The 12,827-nt window shown below is 41.0% G+C and overlaps 1 protein-coding gene across 1 annotated transcript in view; it reads left to right on the top strand.

The window, feature by feature from the left end:
* ERGIC1 (endoplasmic reticulum-golgi intermediate compartment 1) overlaps window positions 1-12,180 on the top strand; it is a 63,109-nt gene extending 50,929 nt beyond the window's left edge. The window contains exon 10 of the mRNA XM_072146172.1: window positions 7,824-12,180. Within this exon, the coding sequence (XP_072002273.1) occupies window positions 7,824-7,931 (108 nt within the window). The 3' untranslated portion in view covers window positions 7,932-12,180. The remainder of the gene's footprint in view (window positions 1-7,823) is intronic.
* Window positions 12,181-12,827: the final 647 nt, after the last annotated feature.

Here is a 12,827-nt window from a genome sequence, read left to right as displayed (position 1 = left end):
GGATAAGCCCTTAGGACTGTTCACTCTGTATGCTCAAAAGTACCTTTAAAATCCGCATCACATGGCACACATGTATCGGTTGTTGAATTGAAGTCCATGTGTGGAAAATGCCCTCAGAAACACCACAGCAATACAAGATTACTAGATCCTGCTGCAATGTAGTAGAAATATCTAAAAAACCACCACCAAAAAGTGTTCTGAATCCAGAGTGGAAATTCTGTCTTGCCAAATGAATGGCTCTGTAATACCAGACTGAATGGGAGCCATGCTCCAGCAGATCTGTTTTAAGAAAGAAAAGTCAGACGACACAATCACTTGGAGAGATCTGAGTGCCATACCAAACAAGGGAAAATTTGCCCCTTCTCTTCTAGGTTTAGTGTTTAGATTGTAGACAAATCCATCCCAAATACATAGAGAGAAAGAAATGTGCATTTTCCAAACACGCAGTAACTGTGTAAATACCATCATCTCTTCTGTTTATACTGCCATACTAAATCTGCTGTGCACCAGTTACTAAGAATGTCCCCAGCAGCAATGATAACCGGCTTTAAGGAGTTGGCTGACTCTTTTGAAAATCTTGCAGGTGGCTGGGGAGGTAAGTTTAAGAAAAAAAAAAAAAAGAAAGCTGTACTCTTCTCCTCCGTCGCTGCTGGTGTCCCGTCCAGCTGGTCCGTGCCCCTATTTATTTACAGGGGCACAGAAGCTCAGCTCAGTCGGCTTCCGACCATCTGAGGTGGCCGCCACACCCATCTATCTTTATTCCAGCGCTGAGACATGGGGGTGGATGGGCTTGGCCAGCCACAAGCGGAGCACGGACCAGCGAGACTGAGGTGCGGGACACCGGTAGCGACGGTTGAAGCAAGTACAACTTTCTTTTTTTGTTTAAACCTGCCTCCCCACCCTGCCTGCAAGAGTCGGATAACCCCTTTAAAGATGGAGTCCATTGTTATTACTTATACAGATGATGGAAATCTTTTTAACACATAAAATAAAGTTTAATAAGGTATTTAATTTGCCATCTTGGCTCCACCACACACTTGTGTGCTCACTCGGCCTAGGGCTATGTTGGAGATTTATCATTAGACCGGCTCCTTGGGACAGTCCTATGTCTGTCTTTGGAGCTCCACTGCTCATCAGATTCATTAAAGTGCCTTAGATCATAAGAACACTTATTAAAAGGTCCATGTGTGTCTGGGATTTGTGTTTTTAAAAAGCACGGAATGCACCAAAAGTCGCAAAAACGTTCACCAGCATGAGCTGGAGTGACTTTGCCACTTTTTTAAAAAGTTGCAAGTCATGAATCTGGCTTTGCACAGCATTGCAAAAATCCTCTACGTGACTTTTTTGCTACTTTTATACACCAAAAAACCCCAACAAAACCAATGATAAATCTCCCCCCTATGTGTCTACAGAACGGGAATATTTGTGTTCAATACTGGTTTGGTTTTCTCCTACATCATGTCATTAGGCTTCCTGAAAGTCATGCTTGATGTTAAGGGGGCTGTCTTGCAAGGTAGTTTTACTGACAAAACGACTCAATATTGTACCTGGGTTTATGGCTGTTTACATGGACACACTACAAACCCCATACATTTGCATTCCTAGGACATCTCCTCTATTGCACCTGTGTAACCAAAACTTCAGTTTTATTGTCCAGGCTTACCTTGATGATGTATCACTACATGTACTGATCCGTATTTTTTATCAGTTCTGACTGTAGGTAGTTTGTGCTTTTATCTCTAAAAGGCAGTAAAATAATTTTGGATCTCAAACTCTTTAGTAGAGTAAGTCCTATTAAGGAAAGTTCATTTAAATATGAAGAAGGTGAATTTGGTTGCGTCAGTGGACTATTAAAAGCCGTATAGTGAAAAATAGTTGTAAAACAAATGACATGACTAGCATGAACTTGTGCCTTTTAGCTCTCCAAGAATTGGAAAGGAAAAGGTCTAATAGGTTTTCTGCTTATTTCATTTAAAGGGAACCTGTCACCACAGGGATCTTTAAATGGGGACAGCTTTCAATAGACAGTAAACAGAACTTTAGCAACCTGGTTTTAAATATTCTATATATTAATTGAACTAAATAAAATGAATATATGAATTGGATACAGAACTATTGTATGGTAATGTTTACCTCCCTGGCCGCTCACCTACTGTAGTCCCTGGGATTGTACTTTTCAAAAGGATAATTTCCGGCTTCTAGTTTGAATCCAGCACTGGCCCGTCCCCCTGCTCATTATTATTCCCACTGTAGTAAATGGACTCATGCGCAGTGAGCTGCGAGGCGCGGTGAACCGCCACACTGCTCCTGGTGAATGTTGGGGTTAACCCTACGTCATGAGTGGAAGCTGGAATAGAGGGATGTTGTGGGTGGGAGGTTTGGGGGGGAGCAATAATAATGAGCAGGGGGACGGGCCAGTGCTGGATTCAAACTAGAAGCCGGACATTATCCTATGCAAAACACAACCACTGGGACTACAGTAGGTGAGCGGACAGGGAGCCAGGTACCATACAATATTTCTGTAACCAATTCATATATAGAATATTTAAAAAAACGTTTCAGAAGTTCTGTTTACTGTCTGTTGCAAGCCGTCCCCATTTAAAAAGAGCTCTGTGGTGACCGGTTCCCTTTTAAGGACAATTATGAACGTCATAACTGTATTCCAAGCTGTTGACATGCTGCCAGTTTGGGGCGCCTTAAGGCATTTTGTGTGGGCTGCCGTATTTCAGTGGCAGCTGTTTACTTCTAAGGCTGCATTCACACGTTCCGCACATTGGGGAGGAGAGTGCTACTACATAGAAAATAGAGCCTCACGGCTGTTCTTACGGCTAAAGATGATTCATCTTTTTTTGCGGCCATGGCTTTGAACGGTGTGCCCAGACGCCATAGACTGCTATGAGGTGGCGTATATCGCAGCTGGATATACGTCCCTCATACATTTGTGTGAATGCAGTCCAAAATGAAGTTATGGCCTTTGCATCATTTTCAGCTCAAACCTTGCTTAAATGACTCTTGTTCATCCTATGGCTCATCTAAAATATTTTATGCCAGTGTTTACCAGTATAGCATATCCCAAGCTCAAGGTACTGGATTGTGTGAGTATGGAAATGTAATTCTATGGTCTATTCCAACATTAAGAAAAAAAGATCTGGACCACACTTCCACACATTATACAATGATCTATTGCTGGAAGATTCTTAGTTACATCTTGATCAAATTGCATAATATCATCAAGCCATTCATTGTGACTTTGTTTTAGTGGGTCCCTGGGCCAGTCATTGCAGCAGCAAGAACCCAGACCCAGCGGTGCCCCTATAAACAGGTTCTAGAGCAGGGGTTCTGAACCTTGTTGGCTGAGAGAGCCATGAATGCCACACATTTTAAAATGTCATTCCGTGAGAGCCATACAAATACACATGCCCCACAGTAGATGGGTAGCCCCTGCACATGCCCAGCAGTAGATGGGTAGCCCCTGCACATGCCCAGCAGTAGATGGGTAGCCCCTGCACATGCCCAGCAGTAGATGGGTAGCCCCTGCACATGCCCAGCAGTAGATGGGTAGCCCCTGCACATGCCCCACAGTAGATGGGTAGCCCCTGCACATGCCCCACAGTAGATGGGTAGCCCCTGCACATGCCCCACAGTAGATGGGTAGCCCCTGCACATGCCCCACAGTAGATGGGTAGCCCCTGCACATGCCCAGCAGTAGATGGGTAGCCCCTGCACATGCCCAGCAGTTGAAAGGTATAGGATAAGTACATCCGATATCTCAATACATTGCATAGACAACAAGCTGAAGTTATATATCTCAGAAAAAGGCTACCAGTCCCTAAGCATCGTAGTTACGGAGTGCTGCACATTTTCTTCATATCTCTATTTGGGGGACTTAAGGCCCAGTCCTGTGTTGCCTGCACCCACCTGCTTAAGACGTCTTGTGTGCTGCTTGTATTTTCCTATCGTAGATATACTAACAGATATATCAATATAAAAGGCCCAAGTGATAAGGGGAGAACACACATATAACACCATAGCCCCGCGGCTGGCCAGTTTGTCTGGCTTCCTCAGGGGTGCTGTGAGATAGCGTATGTATTTTTGTTTATGGTACAGGAGATCCAATTTCCATTAGTGGAGTTCTAGAAGTACAGGTTTCTATTCATTGATGATGACTCTTTCCTCCAATTTGGAGTCCTCTTAGAAACACTCGGAAGTCAGAACAGCTTTATTTTGGAAGTGTAACCCGAGAGAAAAATATTTTTGTCCCTGTGACAAATGGATTTTTTTTTAACAAAGATTAACAATAACCCTTCAGACACCTTTTGATGACTCTTACAGCTGACCATCGCATCCTGGGCATAAAGTACCTACATCCAGAGGTTACAGTGGCCAGAAAGGTCCTTCTCTAACTAGGAGTACGGTGCCTGTTTTCAGCTTGGATATTCTGTACTGCATGTCTGGACATGTTTTCCTCTTCATCATAACGGTCCACTTTTTGGGTTGCTGATGAGACCTTTCCCACCATCTGTCACCCCACATTAAGTATTAGCACATTCTCCTTTTATTTTCAATCCTGACTCACTGTTTCCCTTACTTAGAGTCAATGTTTCCCCGGCTCTGTACAGGCAGCTCTGGTCCCACGTCACAGTGACTACTCACCCTGTGTATAGGAACCAGTGTGTCACTTGGGCACATGCTAATAGCTTCCACCATGCCCACAAGCCAATAGTGACCTTGCCGTAGATAATATTCCACATTTACTTTTTCTTTTTGTTGGGCTGTTCAAAAAGTGGGGGGTTTTTTTATAGTGTAGTCAAATTCTATATAAAAAGTATAATGATTAGCCTTTTATTTTTTACGATAGATTTAATAAAGGGGTTGTTACCTGAGGACTACCTCTGTATCTCAACCACAGTATGGCCCAAATATAGTACAACAAGAGCCAGCCATGTATTACTGTCATGCAATGCTACATTTTACCAACACTTCCCATGCCAAAAACATCAGTTATCTGGGTATGTCCAGTAAAATACACAGTAAAACAAATGTACCGTATGTTTTGGGGTTCTATTTGTAGACATCATGAGCCAACAAACACTAAGGATATTGTGCATTTGTTTTAAAGGGAAGCTGTCATCAGCAATGGGCCAAATAAGACACCACCCGTATATTGTCAAGCAGCATAATACCTTCTAGTTTCTTTTATGGGCCAGCGTATTGACATCATCGAGAAACTCAACTTTGAAGCGAGATGTAACTTGGTTGTATAAGTCAAGGAGGAGGAGAGTTTAACACTGATGTCAAGGTGGGGAGCTCTGAACGTCTCCTCCTCTGTGATTGACATCATGCATCAGACTTTAGGAAATCTGGTTAGTGATCGCTATTGATGCAGGACCTTTAAAAGTGAGATGTAAACTGTATAAAGTCAGGAAGGCGCATCACTGTAATTAAAGTTTATTTTCTGGATGAGACCACCACACTGGGCCATGAAAGAAACACAATCTGGAAGGTGTTCAGCAGCTTGGCAACATACGGCTAGGGGTTTATTAGGTCAATTTCTGCTTACAGGTTCCCTTAAGGATAGCATTTGATCAGACATAGGCTTAAGGGGTTGTCCACTTTCCGCAAATAGTTGATATTGTTTGTGTTATAAAAAGTTATACAATTTCCTAATGTACTTTAATTACTCACTGTGTTTCTAGATCTCTGCTTGCTGTCATTCTAGAGGAATTGTTTACACATGAAGAAAAGCTTCCTGTTTTATAACAAGCAGAGATCCGGAAGACCACGAGAGATTAATGCAGAAAGTTGTTTGTTTGTGCAATGAAAATTTATAATTTTTCTAATGTAACTTACCGTATTTTCCGGACTATAAGGCACACTTAAAAGCCTTGGATTTCCTTGGAAATCCAAAGTGCGCCTTATAGTCCGGTGCGCCCTATAGGAGGGCAGCGGACCCCTATAGGGCAGCGGACTTACATAGGTCCCCGCTACCGGAGACAGCAGATCTCCAGCGGGAACTGCAGACCCCGCGATCTGCTGTCTCCGGTAGCGGAGATCTATGTAAGTATTCTATTCCCCGCTCACCTTCCCCGCGTTCCGCGTGTCTTCTCGGCGTCGCGTCCCGTCGGGTCTCCGCTCCGCCCCCGGACCTCTGCCATGCCCCCGGACCCTGCGCCTTATAGTCCGATGCGCCTTATATATGGAATTATTACATATATAAGGCGCATCGGACTATTGTGCCTTATATTCCGGTGCGCCTAATGGCCCGGAAAATACGGTATTTGCTGAAAGTGGACAAGACCTTTAAAGTGGGCAATAGAGAATCTTCTGCGGTCGTCCTCAAAGCAGAAGGGAAGATTGGAAAGTCATAAAGGGGATTACTCCACCCCTATATGTATTCCTCAAATCGTTCCATACACACATTAGATAAATACATCTGAAAGCATAAATCAGTGGGCATGTTTTACAGTTCTTAATTTTTATACTTCTGTTGCGAACATTGAAAATCCAATAACTAATCTTTCTTACTTCTCTAAAATATTGAGGCACCACATGGTTTCCATTCACAAGCTTTGTCTATTTATGGCTACTTTTCTCTACAGACATGTATGTGAGGAAGGGATCATTTCAGTTGCTAAATTAGAATTCGTCAACCAAAATTAATCAGGTCACATATTTTACGTGTCGGAACGTGGGTTGTAAAACAGCTGTTGCCCTGGGGAACAGATATGTTTTCTGTAAACAGGCCAAATATACGTTGTGATGGCTGCAGAGAGGATGGTCAACCAGCTAACTAACAAAGCATGCTGGGAGTTCTAGTTAAACAGCTGGAGAGTCTCTGAACCGCTTTTAGAACTGTTCTGTTTTTATTTTGCAAGTAAGCCTTCTTCTCGTAAAGTGTTCTATGTGGATTAACATGTTGGGCTGTGGCTTTTTATATGAAGTTTTTTAAATGGCTTGTGGTCACTGATGCAAAACATTTTTTCTACACCTCAAAGCTGAACTTCTTGATTTTTAAGACTTAAGGAAAATGGCTTCTTCTCTATATATGAAATTTTCAACACGGTCCAACATGCTCTCTAGTATATTTCTTAGATTCACTCCTTAATTGATGAAAATTGGAGCACATTTTTTAAGAGCTGTCTCTGCTCAGGTTTTAACCAGCTTCCAAAGTTGATAAAATGCTGTACTGTTTCAGCTAAAAAGGTATAATCTATTGGTAACCTTTGTTATCAATAATTCACCCTTGCACTATTATTTTGGTACGCTAATCATGAAGGTTGTCTCATTCTTTTTTTTTTTTTTTATATCAAATCTTTTTTTGTTGCTTTTTTAAAACATTTTATACTGAACCACAAATTCCCAATTCCCCCTCCCACCCTCTGACACAGATACCCTCCCCCCTGGCCCGTACCGTTCCGGTGCAATTGCATAGTAATAATGGCATTACAGGAATTCAATACAATATGCATACATGGCTAATACATACATAGCATTTAGCAACTACAAAGTATCATAACCTTTACAGTACAAACACTCTACATGCTGATGCTCAAGTATATCGAGGGGAGTCCTGGCGAGTCCAGCCAAGGGCCCCAAATTTGTTCGAATTTTGTATTTGCTTTACGTTTACAATAAACATTCTTTTCCAGCCTAGGTTGTCTCATTCTGAAGGACTTGAGTTAGTAATGTGTTGGGTTGTGTCTTCCACTTCTTTACAGTTAGTTGTGTGGAGTAGTATTCTGTAATGGCTGCTTCCCTTGAATTTTCGAATGTAACTTGTGTATGTACAGTATGTAATATATATATATATGTTGTCTCTGCAGGTATGTGCCATCATTGGAGGAACATTCACTGTAGCTGGCATCCTGGATTCATGTATTTTTACTGCATCTGAAGCATGGAAGAAGATACAGCTGGGAAAAATGCACTAGAAACTGTTTCACCATCGCCTTCCAGAGTATGTGGAAGACATTGAAGGATCAGAAACTTCTATAAAAATTCCTATTCTGTAGTTCTAATACAAGACATGAATTTCATGATCTATTTTCTGGGTAAATCTGTATACAGGGATGTTTTAGAAATTCTATCAATACTCTCATTAAAGTTAGTCTATCTCATCCACCAAGAGTAGTAATGTGCTGGCAGCATGTTATAGAGAAATACATTTGTGATTGCCTACATACATCTACTATTTCAGTCCTTTGGGACATTTCCAAGATGCTCACCAGTTGAATCCATATGCTAATGAGGCAGTTGGTGCACCAAGGTCATGTTCTCAGATTAAATCACTTCCCTCTTTTTCCAGTGCCCCCCATGCTTCTCATAAGACAAATGTCTTGCCTATCTGAGGGTAGTGGGTCAACATGACCTAGGTGCATAAACTGCCTTGCTAGTGTATTGATTAAACTCTCCTTGATAAAGGTGAAATCCCAGTGCATTTCTGTATAACATGCTGCCAGCTGATTCTAATGCTAAAGGGAAAGACTCCCTTTTAATGTGTCCGTTGAGGCATCCATTTTGTGATTAGTAATCTCATAGAAGTTAGATGGCCTATGGTTACTTATGTTTCAGTAGATTCTTCTTCATGGGAGTTGATCCTATAAAATGGTTGCCTGCCCTGGTTACAACAAGTCATTGGCTTCCTATTACATATTTAGTTACATATTGGTACACATTCCAGATTATATGGTTGGTCAGTTGTAATCTGGACCCCAAAGCACTTTATAATAAAGTCACTGTGCAGTCCTGTACAGAAAGTATTTTGTGCCAAAGTAGACTTATATCATCTCATATTTTTGCCAGCTAGAGATTTTGACAAATCACATTCTTAATTGACTGTTTTTATTCTATGAGATGCATCCAATTATGCATATTTTTGTATTTATTGACATGGTCCTGGCTACGATTGATGTTGTCTGTCATATATCGTCTTATCTCCAGCATGTAACATACCCTGTCAACTGGTGACCATCAAAGATGGGCAGCAATAGGACCTGCTCTATAGTTTTCGGTTTGGGCAGTCGGCTCGTACACTGGGCCGAGCCCGTAGAAACCACAGCTAGCACACTGCCCAAAACAGCCATGGGACCTATATGAAATCCAAACTGTTATTTACAGATTGCTATAATCTTTCCATAAACTTGTTTGCTTCTTTTGATCTATCATGTGTATGTGGCCAGCAGAAAAATATTCACCTTTAGCTGCTACCCAGCCAAGAAACTCTTCCTACCATTGTCAGTATCTAGGTAACTTGGATTTATAAGTACTGACCCGGTAGCTAGTTCAGATGAAAAATGGATGTTCTATACTTCTATGCTCCCAACTCCGTTTTAATCTCATTTTTAGTCAAAAATAATCATGTATTTTGACCTGTAATCACAAAAAAACCCTATTCTCTTATGCAGAATATTGTATTAAAGCCGTTTCTCAGACCATAGCAACATAACATATTCAAAGAGCTGGACACTTTCCATATAATACAGGCAAGTGTTTGAAACTTTAATATGCTGCTTAAAGGAATTTTTTTGGGCTAAAAATATTGCATACTTAATCATAGGATAGGTCATCAATATCAAATTACTAGGGGTCTGAGGTACAATACACTACATATGTGCTGTTCTTAGATGAAGAATGAAATAGAAAATAGATGGCGTTTTCTGTGTAATGGCTGAATGAAGTCACTGCAAAGAGCTGATGTGTAGTAACCTGCTCTCCCCACTACACAGAGAATGGAGCATCTGTGAGGGTGCTGGGCGTCAAACTCCTCTAATAACGAATCAGAAAATAAGAAGGCAACAGCACCCAGTTACCCCCGAACATTTGACTAAAATGGGGTCTGTTTTGACCACATCCAAGTGGCCTAATCTGCAAAATTATATGGAACTTAATCCCTTTTAAGGAGTGTTTTTTAGTTGCCTTTAAAAGAATAGATATGGGACATTCCTACAGAATGTCAAAGTTTTTGTCTGTGTAGCCTATAGCATTTTTAATAGTGCAATCCAATAGGATAGACCAACACTTTTATATGTGTCCGTATACATAAGCCCCATCACATCACTCCTCAAGCTTTGCGTGATTGATCTTGGCATTTCTGCTCCGGGGCCAACCTTAATAAATCTGTCTACAGATGAATCTTGGGCTCTCCATAGAAGGCATCCCAAGTACATCCTGTTGGCACAGATCTGAGGATTAGAGCAGGATCATTTTCATAGTAGCTGTATCCTATATTAGGGACCAACTTAGTGCATGTCAGATGTTCTATCTATAGTTGTGTATTTGGTTACATATCTAAAAGTGTCATTCAACAACAGGGTTCATATTTACTAAACACAGCCATGCTGTACACCAGTGCCAACAGAACCGGATCACTGCATTTGGATCCTAGTCTGTCATGTAACATTCCACGCTCTGAAAACCAAGGATACCTTGAGAGCAAACATGTGAGAGCCGATGCCTCAGATGGTGCCTCATAATACCCTGAAGAATGCAAAGCATTGAAAATTTTGTCCGGAGATACAATTGTAATATACCAGTTCGGGCTTACATACAAATTCAACTTAAGAACAAACCTAAAGAACTTATTTAACACTATGACATTAACTCTGCTTTTTTAGTAAGCTGATTGGTGAGGAAGCACTTGCCAGTCTAATATTGATGGCCCTTCCTAAGGGGAAGGCATGAATGGTACGGTCCCAGAGAACCCCTTTAAACAGAACAGGTTTATATGTACTATCTATCAATCTAATAATGATCCTGCAGGCTAATGAGTTCTATCACATATGTAACACTACTACATATGTGTGCCAAGGCATGGTATTGTATGCCATGTTATTGGTTGGCATTATTAACTTCACTGTACATCTGCAGTCATCTCCTACTATTCACATAGATTCAAGTCTTCCACTGTTGACACTTGACCTAGTATGACCATGAGATGGAGATTGTCGAAGACTAAATGTTATTTGTACTGGCAGAGTTACCCATTGGGTTCTCTAGCCTTATTTGGGTGAAATCATATGCTTTTCTAGGTAAAAATGAGGGTATACTTGGAAGTTTAAGTGTTTTTGATTTTGGCTAGGTATATATGAAGGAAGTCTGAGCTTGTTTGTTCCGTAAGTGCTGTCATAGTTTTTTTTTTGTTTTATTTTTTTTTATCTACCTCTTAGATGGTGTACCGTTTAGATTATCTTTTCTTGTGCATTGCCTTCCCACCTACAGAAGACAGGATTTTTCCAATATAAGGCTGGGGTGATTTATCATTAAATGGGGTTACCCATATAGTAAAGCTGGCAGGTGAGCTCTTGGTAGCAGTACACAGGACTTCCTGTGATGTCCTTCTGACGGATTAAAGGGACCTGTATACACCCCCCTCCTTCATAACCACTCCCCTCCAAAAATAGATATGGGAGTAGTTATGAAGGAGGAGGCGTGTATACAACAGTACCTGCACAAACCCCTCCATCTGCTGGAAGGCCTGTATACACCCCCCTCCTTCATAACCACTCCCCTCCAACCACAGATATGGGAGTAGTTAGAAGGAGGAGGCGTGTATACAACAGTACCTGCACAAACCCCTCCATCCGCTGGAAGGCAGCAGGACACAGGACATTACAGGAAGTCCTGAGCCCTGCCTGTGTGACCAGCAGCTTCATCAGGTGACCATTGTGGGACATTTATACGCCAGAAAACTGACATAATGATAAATTCCCCCATTGTTTTTTTTTTTCTCAATTCCAGATTTTATATCGAACCATCTTAAAAGCATTTCTGTAGATGTAATCCTGGGACATTTAGACAACCACTAACCAACCCATGTATGAAACATTAGGCACCTTAAACATGGCGTCCTTTTACATAAAACTCTAATTTTAAGAAGAATGGGTGAAATCTGCAATAATATTGAATCTTTGATATAAATACAGATGGGAGCCTTGTTACAATTTTGATATAAAATGGGGTTTTCCATTTGCTTGCAGGATACATATATGCAATGTTTTTTTTTGTTCTTTTGGGGGAAGAATGTTACACTTTTTTCTTGTTTTTACATGTAAATGAAGGGAATGATGAAGTAGGACGCTATGGGGAAGACAGTGGAACTTTGTGCAATTTGGGTCAATTTTGTTCTGAGTTACAGAGTTTCTGTTTTTGTAAACCTTGAAATAAAAAATATTTTAAACATTTGTTGCTTGCCTTTTCATTGATCAGTGTTTCATGTTGTGCTGTCATATGTTATCCCATCTGATGGAACATTCCTTTGCCAAAATCAGCATGAGAACGGGGTCAACTTCATTTTTACTGTTAATCATATCCCCTCCTCAAAACATCTGTGCATGGTTTACAGGTCATGGCGAGATTGTAGGGAGACTGAGTCAAGCAATTCAAACATATGATAAATGCTAGCCTCAATGAGAAGACCACATTGTATTTTATCCTATATCATAGATTTCACTATTAAAAAGAACATGGTAAGACAGGTGGGCTCTGACCCCTGCCCTATTGCATAATGAATAGGGATAGAGCCCACTGAATAAAGTAAGACTTGCAGGCTGTTAAGGAGCCTGGTATTGTATCAGACAAAATAGAGAAACATGCTTCCATTTCTGTTCGTGTGAATCCTAATGTTAACATAATCTTAATGTGTTTATTCTATTGTATTCCTATGTTTATTGTACAAGCTTATTGTGACATCATCCAAGAAACTCTAGACACTATGAGAGTTAAAGAGATCCCACGCATTTAGCTTTATGTTGAAATTTGGATCAATTTCTATGCGAAATCCCCAAATTGGACGACCACTAGTCAAGAATGTGGCCTATGGCTACTTCTTG

This window comes from Engystomops pustulosus, chromosome 4 (assembly GCF_040894005.1).
Source record: "Engystomops pustulosus chromosome 4, aEngPut4.maternal, whole genome shotgun sequence".
In the NCBI taxonomy this organism is placed as follows: Eukaryota; Metazoa; Chordata; class Amphibia; order Anura; family Leptodactylidae; genus Engystomops; species Engystomops pustulosus.
The sequence above is the reverse complement of the archived record's forward strand: the minus strand, read 5'-3'. Positions and strand labels throughout refer to the sequence as shown.